General features: G+C 44.9%; 1 protein-coding gene across 2 annotated transcripts; it reads right to left on the reverse strand.

The window, feature by feature from the left end:
• Positions 1-297: 297 nt before the first annotated feature.
• On the reverse strand, positions 298-21095 carry PLA2G12B (phospholipase A2 group XIIB). Of its 2 annotated transcripts, none has more exons than XM_034775889.1 (4): positions 20761-21095; positions 16287-16375; positions 14682-14847; positions 298-2318 (listed from the first exon to the last, which is right to left on the reverse strand). In XM_034775889.1, exons 1-4 carry the CDS (start codon positions 20993-20995, stop codon positions 2200-2202), a joined length of 609 nt encoding a protein of 202 aa, XP_034631780.1. In that variant the 5' UTR covers positions 20996-21095; the 3' UTR covers positions 298-2199. The 2 variants fall into 2 exon arrangements, with proteins under 2 accessions (XP_034631780.1, XP_034631781.1); XM_034775890.1 differs by having other exon boundaries at positions 16299-16375; positions 20761-21094.
• Between the last annotated feature and the right edge of the window lie 822 nt (positions 21096-21917).

Below are 21917 nucleotides of genomic sequence, written 5' to 3' on the forward strand. Positions count from 1 at the left end.
TTTTAAGTCAGTAAAAGGAAACTTTACACTAAAAAATGCAGGCTCAACGGTCTTCCATCTATCAGCTGCAGATTGTAAAATGGTTTGGGGATGAAAAGTGCTATATAGATATAAAGGAAATATCACTTTTATTTGTGATCTCCTCAAAGTACCAAAGCTTGGATGGAAAGGTTCAGTTCAAAACCCCTCATTTATCCATTTTGTCATGATCTATCGTGTCATTACATGCTTGGGTCAGCTTTAATGTGTCACTGTAGAGATCTGCAATTTAAAGGTAGCCACTGAACATAGACAAGATATTTTTGCAAGTGATATTTAATTGTACATATAAACTCACCTTTAACAATGGGTAGCAGTTCACCTTAAAAATATATAAAGCTCTTAGTGTCTGTTCCTCACACACGACCCCCCTGCCTCTCCCACCCCAAACAAACTAGGGCTGACAATCAGGTTCTTTCTGCAGGAAACATTCTGATGGACAACTACTGAGATGAACATTGGCACTGGAATACTCACTGGCTTATCACCTGCTCAGAGGGACATCTAATTTTCACTGAGGAAATAAGAATGGCCCTTCCAAATGGGGTGGAGGGGGGAATCCCCACACAACTCAGTGTGTTCACTTTTTATTACCTTAGTCTCATGTTTTCTAACAATAGCCTCCCATTGCTGCAGACCATATGGGTCAGATGTATAACACTTTTCAGTGTGCGGCCAATAAGCCTGGCAAAAACAGGGACAGTAGTTTAAATAATGTTCTGCTAAATGTATCAGTTTAAACATGTATGCCAGAAAGGATATAGCTAAAACAGAATCTGTCAAAAAACAAACAGTGTTGTAACATCCACTTTGTGCAGTGTGTAAAAGTGAATGGAAGACAGGGAGAGTGTGTGTGTGTGCATCCATCCATCTATCTAGGCATGTGACAGATCCACATTTATCTTGTATGTTACACACATCTTGGTAGAAACTCCCTTTCAGCAGCAGCAACAAACCCCAACAACAACAAAATTCCCTGGGGGGAGGTAGTTTTTCAAGTCTATAAGAGAATCCTTTCTCAGATTTAGATCTTAGACATGTTTGAAAAAATAAATCCGCTGGGATCGTTCATCTCTTTAAGTTAGCCATATCCCCATGAAACCAAGCCCTGCCTTACCAAACACAGCCTAAGCAGTACCAGTCTACAAATATGCCTTTGTATGCCTGAAAGTTTCCCAAAGTCCCATCAAATCCTCCTGCAACCCACCTCCCGCCCCCGACCCCTTAAAAGGACACTGCTGAAGGTGCTTACTGGAGACTAATGTAATTTTTCCCTTTGGTTTTAAATTATGAAGGAGGAAAATAAACAGGTACAGCTGAATGGAATTGTGGGGGGAGCTTATTCCTCTGCTGTGAAATTATGGGCAGAATCTTATATGTGTATCAGAATGTATAGTGTAGAGCTATTTGAACATGGATGATCTTTGTTCCAGTCTACCTTTGTGTGCACTCATGTATCGGAACTACTCAAAATCCCTCTTGGCTAATATTTGGCCATGTCCCCAGCCATGAATCATTCTCTTAGCTAACAAAAATCCTTGGTTATCTGAACAGTTTGGGGAGCCTCTAAATATTTCAGAGAAGTGGGGTAGTTTGCATGTGTGTAAATAATTGGGTCTGAACCAAAAGGGGATGAATCCTTCCCCCTTTTTCCATTACCCCCCCCCCCGCCCCAATATTGTGGCTCAGCCCATCTCCTGTGTTTGAATAATTTATTTAAAAGATGTAACTAGTGACTGGAACTTTGGCTAGTGGGAAAACTTGTTTTTCATGGTGTATCAGTGATTCAGGGAGAGGAAGTTGTTATACACATGTATATCTGCTGCAGAAACTACTTATTACTGTCTGCATTGCATTCTCTTTGCTCATCTTAATTGGTCACAATAGAAAATTGGCATTAAAATAACCCACAGTGATACACCTGGAAAGAGATGGGGCTGTTAGACTGGATCTGAGGTAGGCAGTAGTTGTCACTGCTTCTGACAGCACCCTCCACCCAAAGCTGTAACTGATGCATTATACACAGTGCAAAAATCTGCTCCTCCTACCCCATACTATCATAACTTCTCCAGTTCAGAGGGCTGATGGAAAATGGCTTGCTAAAGAGCTGCATCAGAGATGGAATGCATGAGGTCATCTCTGGCCAGAGGGCTGTGCTCTTCAAAGTTCCTCTTTTTCTTCCTCGTTACAAATGCAGGCACTTCTTTGGCTGTTCATGAAGGGTCGGCAGCCCAGAGTCCAGACAGTGTTAAACACTGTATCTGCTACAGATTCACAAGCTGTCAGGAGGGAAAAGAACAGGCATGTCAGCAGTGGTCTCACACTTTCATTGCTGGTTAAACTAGTGCCAGGACTGGCCTCAAACCAGTGTGGATTGTGTGGGGTACTGCAATGTCTTTTTGCCTTTGTGTACAGTTCTATTTCTCGCTGTCGGCTGGATTTAGGAGCCATTTTGTTCCCAGTGTTGCTGCAGTGCAGTCTCTACAGCTGTGCTCTCTCTTAAAGAGACTTTCCTTTTGTTTTTTCTTGTTGAAAGTGTGTTATGCTCTTTGTGTACGGTGAAATAACAAGTGAGCTTCTCAAAAGATCTCTCTGCATCAACTCTTCCCTACTTCTCAGCCCCTCCATCTGACCATGGCCTTGTCTAAACTCAGCTTTTACCCGCAGGCTGTTTTTCATATGGCTATAGCACCCTTACAGTGGGAGCAATAGCGTGAACCAGCTGCCAGTGGTCATCAGCATTTGACATGAGTGTTATCTAGACCTGCTCTGAGCAGAGCCAGATGACACAGTAGTTAAAATGTCAAACAGCCTGGAGTTAGGGTTGCCAGTTTTGGTTGAACGTATTCCTGGAGGTTTCATCACATGACATAATCTTTTAGATTAATATTTAATTCCTGGAGTCTCCAGGACAATCCTGTAGGGTTGGCAACTCTAGCAAGAGGCTCACTATTGAACTCCCCAGCCAGGTAGATAAATGAGTTAATACTAAACTCCACAGGGTGGTCATTTTCCCTGATGGGCTGAAGGCAATAAAATCAGTTCAGACATAGACTTGGTAATAGTCCTACCCCATGGCCTCTCTCTAGTCCCCTCTCAGCTCCTCTGTCCGTTTCTCTGCAGTTCTGCCACTGAAACTCCTGCCACCTGGGACAGCCTTCCTGATCCCCTCTGCCCTCCTTGTTACTTCAGAGCTCCCCAGACAATCTCTTCTCTTGTTTTACTTAATTGGGTTTGGGGATAGGAGTATAAAATGTATAGGAGTGTGTGTGTGTGTGTGTGTGTGTGTGTGATATATATGAGAGAGAAACATTCCCTGCCTTTGAGCACTTAAAATCTAAGACACAAGAGGAGACACAGGGCAACAGTTCAGGAGTGGGGTTGACTCATTGAAGAGGTGGATTGCAAGAAGGGGTGTGAAAGAGATGGTGGCTGACAGGTGAGAAAAGGGAGATTGTTCCAGGGAAGCTTAATAGAAGGCACAAGCTGAGACTGGGAGGAGAGCTAGAGTATGTCTACACATGGAGTTATTCACCAGTAACTGTTGTGCTTTAAATTCATATCCTAATCTGCGTTGTCTTTCAAGTGTAGACAAGACCACAGGTTCAGCTGTGCTTGTGCAACCCCTAGTGCAGTCAAGTAAAGCACTGGTGGAGCTTACCCTGCTTGAAACCAGGCTAAACTGTCTTGGTGCAAATTGTGGCTGATTGGGGTTTACCCAGGCTGCAGTGGTGCAGCCATGCTGGCTGTTGGCAACCAATGGCTGTAATCAAGGAAAATTCCTAGTGTAGACTAGGCCAAATCCATTGACGTCAATGGGAGTCTTTCTATTCACTTCATTGAATCAGGCATATCGGGAGGAGTAGTAATGTGAACTGATTTGAGAGGAAAGATGAGACAGAGTGGCTGGCCCTTTAAGTGAAGTAGCCCTGCTCCCCTGATGAGTAGGCAGGTTAACCCAGGTTGCCTCTAATGAGGGGCAGGACAATACCCCAGTTCAAGGAGAAGAGGAGAACTGCAGAGAGGCAGCCCTTAGAAAGGGGCTGTGAGAGGAGACTAGGGAAGGTCCTGAAGAGAGCAGTGAGTTCCTGTAGTGATTACCCTGGGAGGGGAGGATATCATTTTGGTTGACTGCTTTTATTTTATGAAGAAACCCTGAGGACTTGTGCCCAGGAAAAGGGAGCTGAGCACCTGAAGAACCTGGCACAGAACAGAAGGGGATGACTAGGACTTTAAGTGGAGACATTGAGGGTCTGCTTTAAGACTAGGCGGAGTTATTCTAAATATTAACAAGCATGCAACAGAGGCGCTTGTTTAAAAGCTGTCAGTGGAGTAACTTCTGAGGCCCTTGAGAGGAGGGTGTAGTCATGGCCTTTCAGGCCACACTCAGCCAGCAGAGGGCGCTCAAACGGAACTCTCTGATAAAGGGCTATCAAAACCAACAAAAGCAGAGTTGTAGGTAGGGTTTGTGTTGACCCTTGAAGATAAGAAGTAGCTTCTGGGGGGTTAATGCACCTCAGCAATAAGATCCTCTGACTCTCTCTTTGTTCTACTTAACTTGTTGCTGTGCCTGTCTTTGATACTTCTCTACAAATGTTTAATCATCCTAATGAGACAGAAAACCAATGGAGGGAGGCACTGTTTTTCAAGTCTGCAATAACAGCACTCAAGTGTGAACTTCCCCATTCATCTTAATTAGGTGTTAGGTTTGGAAAACAAATTAGTGACCCCTTAACAGCCTCATTGCTGGTTGGCTGCACATGGGGACCCAGGCAGGGAAGCTGCATACCATTTGTGAGAAATGCTGGGATATGCAAGGGGAACACTTTTAAGGAGCACATCATGGGTTAGACTCTCTCTAAGAGGGTTCAATGTTGTATAAATACTGTTTTATGCCCAAATAAATTTGTTAGTCTCTAAAGTGCCACAAGGACAACTCGTTTTTGCTTATGCAGACTAACACGGCTACCACTCTGAAACTTGTTTTAAAGGACTGTCCTTCAGTTGGCAGGCCTAACTTTTGATGTCTTGTACCCTGCCATTGTACATATTACACTGCTCTCTTTATTAATAATAATAATTAATAATATGTCTAGATTGTAAATCACCAGTGTTTAAAAGTAAGGGCCATGGGAGCATTGAAATCCTGAGTGTTGGCTTTCTCTGGGATTTGCTGCAGGCAATTTCCCAGTTGAGAATGTGGGATTTTTACCACTGTTGTAGCCCTTGTCTGGGGGATCAGTGAAAACAGGAAATGTAACTTTTTGATATGGGCATTGGTTGGTAAGAGATCCAAGAAATCGCCAACCAGCAGCTTGTTTCCACAAGAATCATAAGGCAGCACTAGGCATATTTGGGGCATGTACTTCAGATGGCAACAGACAGACCCCCACATCCCCCTTGAAGCTGTTAAGGGGATACTAACAGGTGTGAGGAAACCAGGATATCCAAGAGAAACTTTATTCTGCCCTCCCTGCTAAGGGGGGTTCTTAATCTATCTCAATCCCATAGACCAAATGGAAACAGCAGCAGCAAATGATAGAATGGAAGAGAGTGTTTTTCCATGCTGTGCTCCAACATTGGTGTGGGAAGGATGTAATAATAATAACTGACCTGGGATCTGGAGTCTAGAGTTGGCCCTGTCACCCTTGACCATGTCCCTTTCCAAATTCTTGATGAGTAGTGCCCATTAATGGCAGTGGGTGTGTCACTGGCAGAACCCAACACGCAAGACAAAAGGGTTAAAACAGGCTTTTCAGAGGACAGGTCTACACTATGGACTTCTCCCAGCATAGCTGTGTCAGGGGTGTGAAGAAGTATGATCTCTGATACAGGTGTGGCAGTAAAAGCCCCTACTGTAGACAGTTATACTGACAAAACTGCACTTTTACCAGCATAGCTTGTTTCATGCAGCAAGGGGCTGGAATAAGCTATGCTGCCAGACCAGCATCCATGTTCAGAGTGCTTGGCCAGTACAGTATATCTATATAGCTACACTGCCAAAGTGCTGCTAAGGTAAACTTGGGCTCAGTCACTAGGGAAAAAAATTTGGATCTGCACAGTCATTAACCTTTTTTTTTTTTTTTTTTGGTGGGGGGGAGAAATTCTCCCATCTCTCCCTCCCTCCCTTCCCATTAACTCCCTCAATCACTCAGAACTTCACATCTAGTGACCTCTGCCTGAGGAGTGCTGTTCACAGCAACTTCTGAGCTACTCATGGAGCTAGGGATTGTAGAAGTGTCTGTTGCAAGCACAGGTCCCCAGGGCAGGGCTGGCCTTACCATGAGGCGAACTGAGGCAGGTGCCAGACTGGGGAGTGGGGGCGCGCCATAGGACCCAGAGTGTCGAAAATTGTCTGCTGCTGATGCATATGCATTCTCTCTGCTCTAGATGCACAGAGATGGTGGAGTGCTGTGCTGGAGGAAGGAGGCCACAAGAGACACAACAGGCAGGCAAGAGAAAAAGTGAGAGGGAATAACAGAAAGCAGTAGAGCTGCAGAAAGGAGGAGGAGCCTCTTATGTACCTCTCTAGCACCCCCAGGAGCCTGGACTGATTAACACCAGCTTCTCAGGGAGCTTCCTGCTGCTTCCCTGAACCCACTTGAGGAGAACAGGCAGTCAACTGAAGTAGTAGGAGCCAATTAGGCCCTTAAGACACTGGTATCTTCCCTCACTCAGGCCTTGCTACCAGCCTGCTTATTTGTCCCCTTCAATTGAGTGTTGAGAGCCACTATAGCTGGCACAGAACAGCAGTCATGAGTGAAAGAAGAAAACGCCCTTCTGGGGCAGCATTCAGAGAAAGAAAGAAAGCAAAGGAAGCTTTTCTATCTAAGCAGGAAGGAGCTCTCCTGAGATACATTGACACAAATGTTCACGGTGAGCCTTCCGGCCCCAGTGAGGATGTGAGTGGTGAGGAGATGCCTAATCTTCCAGTTAGTCAGAGTGCAGGTGACCTGGCAGCTACTGTAGCATCCATATTTCCATCTCCAATGGATGTAACCATGCACATTCCTGAGAAAAGTGTAGATCAGAGAAGGGTGTGGTGGAGGCGCAAGAAACAGCTGCTGCTGAGTTTCGTTCCTTAAGTCTAGATGATCCAGGACTGTGGACCCACTTGAGCAGTAGCCTGAGGGACTTCCTTGTATTGCATGGGCCACAGCAAGTGAAAAACTTCGTTTCCCAAAGACAATGAAAATACAAGTTTCCATCCAACACGTTACTGGTGTGAAATCCCCAGTGGTGACAAGGTGGAGAGGTCATGGCTTATGTACTCAAAAACCCAGAATGCTGCATACTGTTCTTGTTGCAAACTCTTCCAGTCTAATGTACCAGCCACATTGGGTTCTACAGGAACAAAGGACTGGAAAAATCTGGCTAGAAATCTGGCATGCCATGAGAAGGCAGCAAATCACTAGAGAGCATTCCATAGGTGGAAAGAGCTTGAGATGAGACTAAGGTTAACAGCCACCATAGATGATCAGCATCAAGAGAAGATTGCCTCAGAGTCTCTTTACTGGCAAAACGTTCTGAAAAGGCTCATTGCCATTGTGAGAATGCTTGCTACCCAAAATCTAGCACTGCTTGCCACTTCAGATCAGCTGTACATGCCAAACAGTGGAAACGTCCTTAAAATTGTGGAGCTGATGGCTGAGTTTGATGCTGTACTCCAGGAGCATCTAAGAAGAGTCACCACCCAAGAAATGAACACACCACCACCACCTTGGAAAAACCATTCAAAATGAGATCATACAGTTACTGGCAACAAAAGTCAAACAGAAGATTGTGGCAGATCTAAAGTCAGCAAGATATTACTCTGTTATTCTGGACTGCACACCTGACATCAGCCATACGGAACAAATGACTTTAATGGTGCGTTTTTCACTAGATTCTGTTGTTGTTACAAATGTCCCTGCAATCAGGGCCGGCTCCAGCTATTTTGCCACCCCAAGCGGCAAAGCGAAAAGGGGAGAGGAGGGAAAAAAGATAAAGCTGATCGGCGGCACTTTGGCGGCACTCAGAGGAAGAGAGGGCCTGAGGGACCCGCCGCTGAATTGCTGCCGAAAAGCCGGACGTGCCACCCCTAGCACCTGGTGCCTGGAGCCGGCCCTGCCTGCAATCGTGACTGTCAGAGAGCATTTTCTAGAATTTATTGACATTGATGATACTACAGGAGCTGGTATGACAAATGTGCTTTTTAAAAAGCTGGAAGATACGGGAATTGCGATAGCTGACATGAGAGGTCAGGGCTCTGATAATGGTGCCAACATGAGAGGAAAGAACAGAGGAGTGCAGACATGGATCCGAGCATTAAACCCTTGAGCTTATTTTGTCCCATGCAGTTCTCATTCATTGAACTTGGTGGTCGGTGATGCAGCATCAGCTTCTAGTGAGGCTGAGGAATTTTTTAATGTAATTCAAAGCATCTATGTATTTTTTTTCCATCAACGCATCGATGGCAAATTTTGAAGCAACATCTGGGAACATCCTCTCTGACACTGAAACCACTGAGTGCCACACGATGGGAAAGTCGAGTGGAGGCGATAAAGCCTATCAAACACCAAATTGGGAAGATAGATGATGCCATAGTTGCCATGATGGAGGATAATGCTATGACAGGAACTGTTCGTGGGAGAACAGTGGCAGAGGGAAATGGAATCACCAGAAACATACATAACTTCAAATTTCTGTGTGGCATAGGGTTGTGGCATGACATACTGTTTGAAATAAATGTAAGCAAGAGACTCCGAGGTGTTGACCTTGATATATCTGGACCAATGGAATGACTGGACAAAGCAAAGTCATACCTACAGTCTTACTGGTCAGATGAGGGATTTCAAAACGTTCTGAAGAGTGCACGGAAGTTGGCAGAGGAACTTCACACTGCAGCTATTTTCCCACCCATTCAAGAATACAAGAGTCACTGAGGAAGAAGACATTTTGATTATGAGGCATGGGATAATCCCATGTGAGACCCCCCCCCCCCCCAAACAACAATTCAAGTTGAATTCTTTAACCAGGTGCTAGATTGTGCAATACAGTCAGTTGAAGAACATTTAATGCAGCTCAAGGAACACAGCAGTATATTTGGGATGGTGTATGATATTCCCAAACTCCACACTATACCTGAAGAAGACCTACCCCAGCAATACAGGGCACTAGAGACAGCATTGACACATGATGACATGCGCGATATTGATGCGAGTGATTTAGGTGATGAACTGAAAGCCCTTTCAAGATACATTTCAGTAGGATCTGAAAGGCTGTTCTGGAATATGTGCACAAATAAGATGACCACCCTCTTTCCAAATGCTTTTGTTGCTCTGCGCATACTTCTAACACTTCCTGTAACAGTTGCCAGGGGAGAATGCAGCTTCTCCAAGCTGAAGTTAATAAAAACCCATCTACGCTCCATAATGACACAGGTGAGGCTGGTTGGCCTTGCAACCATCTCAATAGAGCATGAGCTGGCCCACACTGTGGACCTTCAGGAAGCAGTTCAAATCTTTGCAACCAAGAAGGCACGGAAAGCACCACTTTGATCATTCAAACAGATAAAAATGCCAGTGTTTACTATGTAGAGAAGAAAAGTTACATTTGCTGTTCAGGTGTTTGAAAGTTAAGTGTTACTTAAAATTTTTGAACAAGGCATTTTAAGTTGTTAGTTCTCCTTTATTGTGGTAGGTAGCAGAGCAGTACTATGAGAGGAGTAGAACAGGAAGAAGGCAGAATTGAGACCTTTCAAAGTTTTGGCCCAAGCCAGGGAGAATGGGGGCATCATTTGAGCTCCCCACCTCCGGTGCCAAAATGTTGTGGGCCAGCCCTGCCCCAGGGGCAGAGATTGCTGCTTGCATCATAGTCCACAAGGGGAAGCAAGGGGTCTAGCATGCTACACTGCAACTCAATCACTAAGCAGTCCAAATCTATGCCCAGAATGGGTGTTTCTCCGCTCATCCCTTTGCATCTCAGCTCTAGGAGTGCCCCTTCCTGCCCACTGATCCAACCAGATTTGCCAATTTTCCTTTTGTTCATTAATCTGACACAGGGTTACCCCAATCGCAGGAGCACTAACCCCTGCCAAATCCTTACACTCCTTCCAATCCTCTTTCCAAACTGCCCCATTTGTCTTTCTTTCCCATTTTTGACTTTGCTCCTGCTAGCAAGCTGCCCTCTGCTTAGGTCAGTCTCACTCCTTGTGTTCCAAGCACTCTCCTCCAAATCAGTTTTCAACCCACATTTGTGATGCCTTCTAATGCTGAGCTCCCTTCATGGGGGCTTCGCTCATTCCTGGACTCAAACTGCTGTCTCACTATCTTTCTGAATTCGATTTAAAAAAAAAAAAAAAAAAAAAAAACAACAATAATTTGTGTAACCACAAAGGATACTTAGTCCTATATAAATCTGTCTCTGTGTTTTTAATATGCCTTTGGCTGAAGTATCTAAGCACTACAGAGAAAGGAAGGTTCACGTTGATTCTGCCAAAGAAAACCAAATTCTCTCTTCACCTCATCTTTGTCTATAACCCATGCATGCTTGTTTTTATGTGGTGGTTTTCTGGTGCCAGGGAGCTCCACAGCATGGATACCCTCCACTCAGAATACTTTGTCTGCAGCCCACAGGAATTTCATCTCTATAACCATGAACTCCAGGGCTGCCCAGAGGGGGGGTGCAAGTGGGGCAATTTGCCCCAGGCCCCACAGGGGCCCCCACTAGAATATAGTATTCTATAGTATTGCAACTTTTTTTTATGGAAGGGGGCCCCCAAAATTGCTTTGCCCAGGCCCCCTGAATCCTCTGGGCGGCCCTGATGAACTTCAGTGTCCATACCTGTCGCACGTATGCCTTGTTGTATGGTGGAGGGAGAAATTGTCACCAAGACATGTAGGTCTCAGATATTAATTGCCTCACAGCTCAGGATTGGCACCTCGAACTGGATCCAGAATTAGATCAGGAACCAGTGCAGTTCTTTGTTGAAATGTGCCCTACCAATTCATTTCACTTAGCAGCTGGGCTTCAGTATAATGAATTGTGGCTTCCATGTGGCCTTTGCCAAAGTCCCAAGTAAGGTGAACTGCAGAAGTCCAGCCTGGATATGTTGAAGGGATGTGACACTGTTGCTGGATCCGCATCAGAGAGGAAAGGATGCAGTCTGTGGGCTAACTGAAGATGAACAAAGGCATTTCTGGCCACTGTCACTATTGGGTGCCCAAGTAGTGCAATTAACCCAACAGGACCATTAGACTGTCCTTTGCCTTGACTATCAGATACACACTCACAATAGAGGGGAAGTCACAATTACTTATTGCTCCTCAAATTGTCCCTGCTCTGTTGATATTGCCTGTATTGTATTAAAGTTCTAGGAGCTGATTCCTGGCTAAATTTGCAGCTGTTTTTCTATTAAATATTTCTACTTTTGGTCACCTCCTGAAATTCACAAAAATGGTCATATCAGCCTCAAAATTTGTAGGCTACTTCTGAGACAGGGTTCAAATTTCTCTATCAAATTTGAACAAAATCAGACAAAGGGTTCAGGAACAGATACCCTAAAAACAGTCATTCATGAGAGCTCAGGGTTTTAATTTTATTTTGCTAAAAAAAAAAAAAACTGCCATGGAGGTAGCAAGAACCTAACGTACTGGACTTCTTAACAGTGAATTATGACAGCACTGGTGTTTCGTAGTTTAGTCATACTTCAAAAGTTGTTAATCTTTTGATTAAGAACATTTATTAAGGAAATTTGGCTTCAGCAAACAATCTTAAGGTCTTTGGCAGTCACTCTCAGAAGCATATTCTGGACAACTGCACTAGAAAAGTCTGGGGAACATTAATATGGGGACTGTGAACACCTGCCATGCGGCACTACCACAAAGGAGGCCCAGTGATATGAAGAGGCGCACTCCGAGGTATTTCAGGAGCAGGTGCTGAAGCATAGTGCTTCCCTCCCTTCCCTATTTAATGAGCCTCCTGCGGCTAGCACGCTAGGGATATATCTACACTACAGCAGCACAGCTATGGTGGTGCTGTGGCACTGTAGTTTAGATCCTGTGTCAATAGAAGGGGTTTTCCAATGTAGTTAATCCATCTCTCTGAGAGGTCGTAGCTAGGTTGATGGAAGAGTTGTGTTTTTTTTTTCCCCCCATCAACCTAGCTGTGTCTACAGTAGAAGTTAGGTTGACCTAACTATGTTGCATGGGGCGTGACATTTTTTCACAGCCCTGAGTGATGTAGCTAGGTCCATCTAATTTCAAATGTAGCCCAGGCCTCCCCTCTCATAAGCAGGGCCGGCTCTAGGTTTTTTGCTGCCCCAAGCAAAAAAAATTTTGGCTGCCCCTGCGTGCCCCCAACCCCCCACTGCACCTTCCTGCCGCCCCAGCCCTGGGTCACTGGTAACTCGCTCCCAGGGCGGGTCATTCAGCAGGAATTTTGGATGTGCACAGAACACAGACAGGATTGGTTCCCATATGGTTACAGAACTGCAGTAAAGTGGAACAATTTTCAGCTTGTGTGACTGGAGGATATCTGGATGCATATTATAAGACTGTCCCACATAAATGAGGAAAAGTTGAGGTGCCTTTATTATTCTTTTGTTCCATTCTTTGTTTCTATGGGGAATTTGCCAATGCAATATCACTGTCTTCCTTTTAAACAAATAAAACTTAAAAATAATTAATAATAATTAATAAAAAAAAAATGGCTGTTGAAAATAGCAATTCCAGTCCTAATAACCACTGGGAAGCATTTCTTGCTCAATTTATTCTACTTTTTCCTACAGCAAGTTACAGTGGATCGGTATATTTGATTTGGGAGAAATGAAGTAATAGCTGCCCAAATTGAGCTTGAGCACTCCTGAATTTTGAGGGGTTCAAATCTGGAAGGCAGGTGCTGGATTCCCTTTCCCCTATTAGCTAAATCTGGAAAAGAAAAGTCAATTTCTGCTTCCATGGCTCAGAAGGCAAATCCTCCTAAGTGCCTGGTACTGTATCTAAAGCTGCCCAGTCTAGTATAGCCTCCCCTCCCTTACTTTTCATTTTAAATTCTAGTGGGATCCATGTACCTGCCTTGCTAGGCTTCAGATAGAGAGGTGCAATGTCCATTTAGTCCACCCAATTCTTTCTTTGGGGGAGAGCCCAGGGCTGGGGTGGCAGGAGGTGTGGGTGGTGCCAGGGCTGGGGTGACAGGAGGGTGCGGGTGTAGGGGTGGGAGAAGAGCTCAGGGCTGGGGTGGCAGGAGGTGTGTGGGGGGGAAGAGCCACCGGGCTGGGGCGGCAAGAGGATGCGGGTGGGGGGAGAACCCAGGGCTGGGGTGGCAGGAGGTGCGGGTGGGGGCCAGAGTTGGGGCAGCAGGGGGTGTGGGCGGGGGAGAGTCCAGGGCTGGGACAACACAGGAGTGCGGGGGGGAGCCTAGGGCTGAGGTGGGGGGCGGCAAAAAACCTAGAGCTGGCTCTGTCCCTACCATTTACAGCAAGCTGCAGCATGAGGTTTCAGTTCTACACTCCTTCCCCCTCCCTTTCCTGTTAATTGCGGCCAAGGGAATGCTGGGAAATGTAGTTCTTACCCTGATCCAGGGCTGGCTCTATAGGCAGGGAGCTAACCAAGGAATTACAGCTCCCAGGGCTCCCTGTTGGTTCTCAGCTCCCATGCTGGATTCTTGTGCCCCTGCAAATTTGCTTTGCTGGTGCCTGGAGCCGGCCCTGCTAATAAACCACATGAGGTTTGCTGGCAGGAGAAGGAGGAAAGCTGCATGTACTGTGTTTCTAATTTAAACTCCACCATTCTAGGAAGGTGCTATATGCACTCAAACCACTGAGATGTGCCTGTAACTGTCACTTGATTTGTGAAGGAATCTGTATTTAGCTTCAGCCAACTGCTTTTCAGCCAACCTCTGTTTCTCAGACATTGGGGCGGCTGGGAGATGATTTTTGTCTCCATTTCAGGATTAAGAGAAGCTGGGTGGATGTTGGCATCTCAGTGACACTACCCTTTATGGTATCTCATTCTCCCTGTCCCCTCCCCCACAGTGGCTTTACTTGGATGTAAACATTAATAAAAAAGAGGTGGCAGCCCATATGGCAAGCTTCAACTCAACCCAAATCAAGAATGGTTGAGAGAGTTTGAATCTTGAAATTGGGGCTTATAAACGTAACATGTTAATAAGAACCTTTTGTCATAAAGTTAAATACTGTGGAAAAATTAACCCCTTTCTAAAACATTAGCACTGAGACTTTTAAATCTAGCTAAGGGATTTGGACACCAAATTCTCATTGGAAAGAAATAAGAACTGATCCTCTCCATAAGTGGCTCTGAAAATCCCACCCTAAGGTAAAAATGAATGGCTTGGGGCTGTTTTATTTTTAAATTAATAATAAACTTCAAACATAAAAGCACGTTGGGTAATTGTCTGGGACAGGTCTGCTTTAGAGAGGAGGGAGGCAATGTTCAAGCAAAGGTTAGGGCTAGCTCAGCCTTTTGATCTAAGTGTATTTCACGTGTGATTGCCGCTCAGTTGTGGCAGTGCTATGTCCTATTGCAGTCACAGCAGAAACCTGCTGCCATGTTGTAGGAAAAGGACTTCCTGCTACCGCTCCTCTGGGAAATGGGGCTGGAGCCACCTGCGTCCCACAAGAGTGGCCTGGGTGCAAAACTCACCTTCAACCTTGGAGACAAAACCAAGGCTCCGTTTGAGGTCTGAGCAGATGGAGTGGAGGCACCATCGGAACTTAGCATCACAGCGGTATTTGTTGGCTCCGCAGGTGTCATAACAAACATCCAGCTGGTTACAGCACTTAGTCATGGCAGGGATGCCTAAATCCAGCTGGAGGCAGAGAAAGGGAAGACAGCACTGCTCAGGCATTGTACTTAGTGAAGGGTCTATCCTCCTCTCCAACGGTGGTGATGCCCCTCTTCTCCCAAACCACCAAATGCTGCTCCTTGACCCAAAGCTTCTGCTACAATTCCAGTGTTAATGCCATAGTTGTAACAAACAGAGCTGTAAGGTCAAGAACAGATACACTGTGGATTTTTGGTTTATAATCTCCCATTAGTGAGTGTGTAATAGGCATGAGAATTACACATGGGCCTGTTCATATCAAGGTGGGAATGAAGTCCTTATTTTCTAAATTACTTATTAGAAAGTGTTTCTCTTCCACATCCCCGATGTAGGGGTCTAGTTTCCCCTCCTTACTTCTAACACTCATGAATGCACATGCATGCAGGAGATGACAGAAGCCTCTAGAGAGGTTTGTGGTGATGTCCAGTTTAAGGAACTAATATAACTTCAAAAATAGCCCACAAGGGATTTTTTTTAACAGAATCTTAATTGGTGCAGACCCTGGTGGGAACAGAAATAGGCTAATTAGCCAGGCTCTTAGAGGCTCTTCAAGGAACCATTCTCATGGTATAGATTAACTTTGATTTCATTAATTGCTTTAAAAATAACCAAGATACAAAGCCTGGAAATGAGTTGAATTTCGTACTCAATATTGAGGAGGGGAGCTGTAGAAAGGGACCAAAGGGCTGCTTAGTGGGAGATTTATGACAGCAAACACCAATTCAAACCTGTAAATAGGCTTTGCAGGGAACACCAGGCATTGCCATTTATCTCTAAGCTTTGAGTAATTGAACTGCCTTGCACTGAATGTTCCCTTGTGATGGACCCAGTTAAAAGTGCATGATACTTATCTGGGTTTCCATTAAGTGGCTTCTATTGCACCAACACTCCGTAGCTATCCCACGGATTACCACGTACCTTCTGAACTGCTTCCCTGATGCAATCATTTGCTTCTCCTGCATTTATCTGCTAGGTAGACTTTATCCTCCAATAAATAGTAAGACAATTGGAGTTTTGTATCATGCATCCACACATGTAATTCCCATTGACAGAATTATTCATCCTCCGCAAGCAGCAGCCACCAACATTTGGGAGCTGATCGCTCTGCTGGTTAGCAAATCAGATAGTAAATTAAATGGTTACTTAAAGTTACATTTTCCTTCCCTTGCCATCGCAGACAGCCATCTCCTTGGCAAACATAGGCAGACAATTTAGTACTGTAATATATGACTGACTATCACAGCAATCTTTAGAAAGGTGAGGATACCACTCAGAGCTGGCTGCAGCCAGGAAAAAAATACAATAGTTATCATACCAATAGCACATGTCCTAGCTAGACCACGCTCTTAACTATTTTTTTAAGCTGATTATTCCGGTTAGTGAATTATTTCATGGGGGAACTAGGTGTTAGCAGCAGTACATACACTTTCTGGTACCTTGAGACCAAGGAAGTAGGAGCTGCAGCCATTGGGCTCTTGGGGCTTGTAGTTCGGTCTGGGCATTGGAGCCTTCCCTTGAAAGACAGAGAAATGTGAAAAGTTAGGGGTAAGAGATTGCAGGGGTGTCTTAGAGGTAAGCACATGTTCTTTGCTTTTGGTTTGCCAAAGGCAAAGAAACATTGTACGACGAGGGTCTTAAATACAGCCTCCTATAGGCATCCTAGCTCCACTGAACAGACAGAGGACCATCACCCACCTAATCTCTTGCTTTAAGAAGAGAGGCATAAACTGCTCCTTTCAGATCAAGTGAAAGACAGTACAACGCTCCCTGAGGACCTGATGTACCTCCCACAATCACTAATCCTTTATAAAGGGCTATATCATTGCTGGATTCCAGTGTTTACAACCTGGTCCAGTCCTCCTCCTGGACAGTTAACAGTCTGTTGTAAATGTACCTAAACATGAATCCCATGTGTCTCTAAATCAATTGGGTCTGGGCTGAGTCTAGTTACTATTCCTAGCTCTGGGTCTCCAGGTCACATTCCCAGGCTCAGGCCTCTTGCCTGAGTTCTTCTCAGGGACACAGGACTCTGCATTCCAGCTGCCTCAGACCTCCTGAGCCCCCCAATCTCTTCCACATGTTCCACCTGGGCTATATTCAAGTAGTAAAGAGAGGGGATATCCACTTCTGTGTAAATGTTGGTAATAGAGCACTCCACAATAGAGTTAAAATTTCACCTGCTGCTTATTTCTTTCATCAGAGACTTGGGACAGTGCTGGGCCTCCTAGCATTGGATACTCAAGCCCTGGGCATGTTAGATTACATTGCCCATTTTTACACAGACCCATTCAGCACTGTGCTGGAAATCATAACTTCTAGAGCTCTTAAGTGTTAAAATGGGTCCCTTGGAACAACTCTGAAAAAGAGGCAATGCCATGCAAAATGCTGCAAATCCTGCTTGCCTGCCCATCCACAGAGCCTGGCATCTGAAATTGGGGGAAACTGTCCAGAGAATTTTTACTTTTAGCCCACTTTTGCTTGAATGCCTGAGAGTATGGCTCCTCATTTTTCACCATTGACTTCCCTAAAGAAATACCTTACTATCCCTCCCTATATTTTTCAGCAAGCAACCACATAACCATAACATCTACCCACCCCCATTTTGGGTTATATGTTCCCAGTCCTCCACAATACAGCCCTCTGCTGGTGAGAAATCCGCTAAGAACCACATCAGCTGGCAGCCAAGAGAAGGGAGATTCCAACTGCAGAGAGCATGAAACTCTCTCATCAGCATAAGATGGATATGACCATTACCAGTAAGTCCTGACTTTTATTTCGGCAATACAGACTATTAGCAGCATTATTAGGCTAAAAAAAGAGCAGCAGGCAGAGTTTGTAACAGTTGCCCTGGGAAGAAGGGACCAGATCTCTAATTCCTGATGTAGTTGCAGATGACTGCCCTAGGTCAAGGGATTCTGCATTTATTCTTCCTGTGAACAAATTCATTTTATCTCAGGTTTTGGATTTTCCCCCTAGCTTGCAGCTTCAAATGCCTGAACTGGGGGAGAAAGCATGGACAAATACTGTAGGCCTCCATGGATCATCAAAAACCTCCGGGCTGTGCTGCCAATATTTCAACAAGGGACTTTGCTAATTTCCCCTTTAACCTGTGATTAATCACTTGTCCCAGGGGAACACATGCTAGCAGAGAGGAGAGTGAAGGAATCTACTTGTTTGTTTAAATGGGAAAACAAATACTTTCTCATGACTACAAACAAAGAGGGAGGTTTACATCATGTAACAAACATACACCTGCTCTTCTTGCTGGATTTGTTCCTGACAAATAAATATAGAGAGTTATTAGTAGTACAGCAAATATCCAGTGTGAATTCTTGAATGGGAGGTATGGATGTTTTAGTGCCAAAACCTCATAGGGCACCTGTGGGTAGAGAAGGCTGGGGTGTTTTATATAACTACCGTTTGGTCCATTCCAAAGCCAAAATTTTGCTCTTTGGAAATCTTTCTGAGCCAGTGGTTTAGGTCAGTGGTCTCCAAACATTTTTGATCGCGCACCCCTATCAGTAAAAAGATTTTGAGCACCCCGTGCCGTGCCGGCTCTACCATTTTTGCTGAAGCAAAAAAAAAAAAAAAGCCGTTCGGACTTCTGCCCGAACTGCGGAAGCAAAAAAAAAACTTTGGAGACCAGTGTTTTGGGTAATCCTGGCAGACAGAGGGGAAACCTGTCAGGCAAGGATCTCGCTGCAATCTTTCCTTTGCAGTGGAGGCAGAATTTTTAACATGGGGCTCCTAGGGTCTCCCTCCAGCACTTCTGTGATTCATCTGCTAGAGGAGGCATAAAAGACCGTAACAAGGGAATGTCTTCTCTCCACCTCGCAGGGCATCCTGAGCTTTTATCGAAGCTAACAATCGTTTACCCTTAACATAACTTAAATGTAGATCATTATTTTAACAAGAAATATGCTCCCCATGCATTTGAGCTGCTTTCTGTTCTGTGAGCACCTGATTCTCATTTCAATTACCATGGTATCTCCATTTATGTCAAAGGGTTTTCTTCTGATTCTCCTGTGTGAGGGGGAATTAGGCCCATTGTTATGCAGGATCAGGTCCTAAACTGCTTTCCTACTATTTGAAACTCCTCTTGAAGTAGTTAGGACTCTTGGGTACACACACACTACAGGACTGGAACCATAAGGCTTTGTGAAACCTAATATGAATATAACTGTCTTCTGTTCCAGTACATTTAAACACTTGCCTGGATAATGGCAGTTACAGCTGTCACCTGTCACACAAGAGCTCTCTTTATGTTCATCAGACCCACAGGCTGCCACTGTCACAAAGCCCTGGCCTCAGCTTGTTGGCAGTTTGCCTGCCAGATTCTCTTCCCCCTACAGCCTTTACAGGTAAGACCTTTCTTGTGACACATCTCCTATGTTCTTCAGCATAAGTAGGGCAACTGAGTTCCCAGAGGTTTGTTGTAGTCTAAAATGTCGATTGGTGAAAGCATCCTTGACTACATCCAAGAAGCTTTCCCCTAAATTCTGTCTCAAAGACAAACTGACTTGTACCTTTAAAAAAAAAAAAAAAAAATCAAAAGCCTAAGACACAGAAACTGTCTGGAACAGTCTGAGTGTTAAAGGTTCTTGTAATAGTGACAACAGATCTTATTTACCTTCCAGTTCTCTCGCTCCCTCCTCCCCTCATTATTACTAATCTTAGAACTAAGAACTGCTGAATAATTAAACTCTGATGACTGCAGAGATTGCTGCAGCCTGCTTGGTCTGCTGCTTGTGTGAGTCATTTAGAAACTCCACCTACCAAGCTGATAGATTTGTACAGCTAGAGCCAGAAAGACCCCTTACTCCTTGTGACTGCAAAGGCTTGGCTGTCTAACCAAACTGGGGTGGGCGGGAAAGGAAGCTTCCTTATGGAAGATGCTGATTCTGAAAGTTCCCTGGATTATGAGGGGCAAACCAGAGTTACATCTGTCCTACGCTGACCTGCTGTTCCGCTGACCTCAGAATGGCTGAATCTAAGCGTATAAACTTGACGTGTTAAAGAAGCAAACAGCATCACTGCGTTATACAAAGTCCTTTCTTACTTAGTGTTTTGGGCCCAAAGTGTGCTAGGGGTTGGTCCCTTATTCTGGGGTGTCTTTGTCCCCTCTGCTGAAGAGTTGTCCTCTGCTTTAGAGCCCTAGGTGACTGAGAACTGTGGTGGGTTAAGACAAGACACCAATGTTCTCTTCTCTCCCGTTATTCCCCAGTAGCAAAAAAGTCCAAAGGAGTCTTTACCCTTTAGGGAAGCCCTTAATCTTCAGTGAGGGGCAAATTGTCTCTTGGCTGTTCCAGGTAGGGGAAGCACAAGCTTCCCCACTGTGGTGTCTATATACCAGGCATAGTTATCAACACAGGGTTGAATTCTACCTTCCCACGGTTAGTTTCTGACTTGCTAACTCAGTGTTAGACACAGAGTTCCCCTTTGTTTTAAGGAATTCTCTATCAATGTAAGCGTCATGAACAGAATCCATCATAGCTCAGGGGAAAGGCTGTAAGTTTAAAAACAAGCAAAGGGGAGTTTGAAAGGAAAAAGGTCAGGGAAAAAAAAACACCAAAAATTCTGAGTGGGAAGCGGAGAGTTAAAGAGGCAGCGCCAAAAACTCCATTAGTATCAATTTAGAAAGCTAATGGAGTGTGGACAGTGCTGGGAGAGCAACATGCAGAATTCAGTCAGAAGTCCTAGAAACAGATACAAAATGTACAAGATTTGTCTCTACAGAGAATATCTGTTGCATTTGCCCTTCCCATCTTCTGTCTCAAACCCCAAACTGATAGCCAATAACTTACCAGTAAGAACGGTTAGGCCTGAAATAGGTGTACCAATTCACAGGACAGCTGCCTGAACCTGCAGGGCCCTATGGAAAGGAAAGAAGCCACTTACCATATCTACATCTGTACTGACAAACCCCATTTTTTCCTCCTAGCAGCTCTAAAAAAGAGTCAAAATAGCTATTAACAGTTTCAAAGCCATCTCTGAGGGTCCCAATGCCCCAGTCTGCTGAGGCTGATTCTTCTGGGGCAGCTTGGTTGACTGAGTTGTCTGGGGTTACTTCTTCATCGCATCTTCCTAGACTCAGGGCCAGGCACAGAACAACTATCTTGACAACCGGCTTCATCCTGCAGTCAGACCAAACAAATCCAGGCTCCCGAAACTCTAATGCACAGGCATGTAGTAAGGTGGAAATGGGGCTGGGTTGTTTCGAGTCCAGGGCATGTATACTCCCCTCTCTGATGGACTTTAAACACTGCTGTGGTAACCAAAGTGAGGTCACAGCAATTAGAGAGTGCAAAGGTCAGACAAAGTGGAGATTCGGTCCAAGTTCAGCTCATAAAACAGGAGAGTGGAGGACAGTTGTGTAATACTTTGAAATGGTTCAGGCACCTCAGCATGGGGCATTTAGCCAGTATTTGGATGGGGCAGGAGGGACTGTCCTTCTGTCAGAGCATGCGATCAGATCATGTTTATTTTCATCAGTGGATTGGTAGCTAGTCATGAGGTCAGTGAAACACCCCTTGAGCTAGTGCATTAGACAGATGGCCACAAAACTTTTCCTGGGTTTTTGTTTTTTTAAATCTTCCTGTGACAGATGGGGGGGGGGGGTGCTTATAAATGTATGTATGACATAACTGGAATATGTTTTGTGCTCCCTGTGCCATGTAATATATCTCCATAAAGGTTATGGTCTACTATATCTATTATTCCTATTTGTACATATATATCATTTTCTACTTGAGGTTAAGAATATGGGCTGTATGCTTGCTTGGTTTCACAGGCCTTGGCTACACTTGCAGATGTACAGCGCTGTGAGTTAAGCCTGACTTTGTGCAGCTGAGTAGGGAAAGCACTGCAGTCTGTCCACACTGACAGCTGCCCAGCGCACTGTCGTGGCCACATTTGCGGCAATTGCAGCGCTATTGGGAGCGGTGCATTATGGGCAGCTATCCCACAGAGCACCTTTTCCCATTCTGGCACTGTGGGTTGTGGGAAGGGGGTGTGGGGGATTCTGAGTCCTGTCCCAATGCCCCGTGATGCATCGC

Source organism: Trachemys scripta, chromosome 7, assembly GCF_013100865.1.
Source record: "Trachemys scripta elegans isolate TJP31775 chromosome 7, CAS_Tse_1.0, whole genome shotgun sequence".
NCBI classification, from domain to species: Eukaryota; Metazoa; Chordata; order Testudines; family Emydidae; genus Trachemys; species Trachemys scripta.

Bases quoted from the DNA above. Each gene is read 5' to 3' on its own strand.
- PLA2G12B (XM_034775889.1), bottom strand. From the start codon at position 20,995: ATGAAGCCGGTTGTCAAGATAGTTGTTCTGTGCCTGGCCCTGAGTCTA. The intron at 16,376-20,760 runs GTAAGTGGCTTC...CTGTCTTTCAAG, and splicing joins TCAGTACAGATGTAGATATG to GGAAGGCTCCAATGCCCAGA. The intron at 14,848-16,286 runs GTATGTACTGCT...CTCTGCCTCCAG, and splicing joins GTCTCAAGGTACCAGAAAGT to CTGGATTTAGGCATCCCTGC.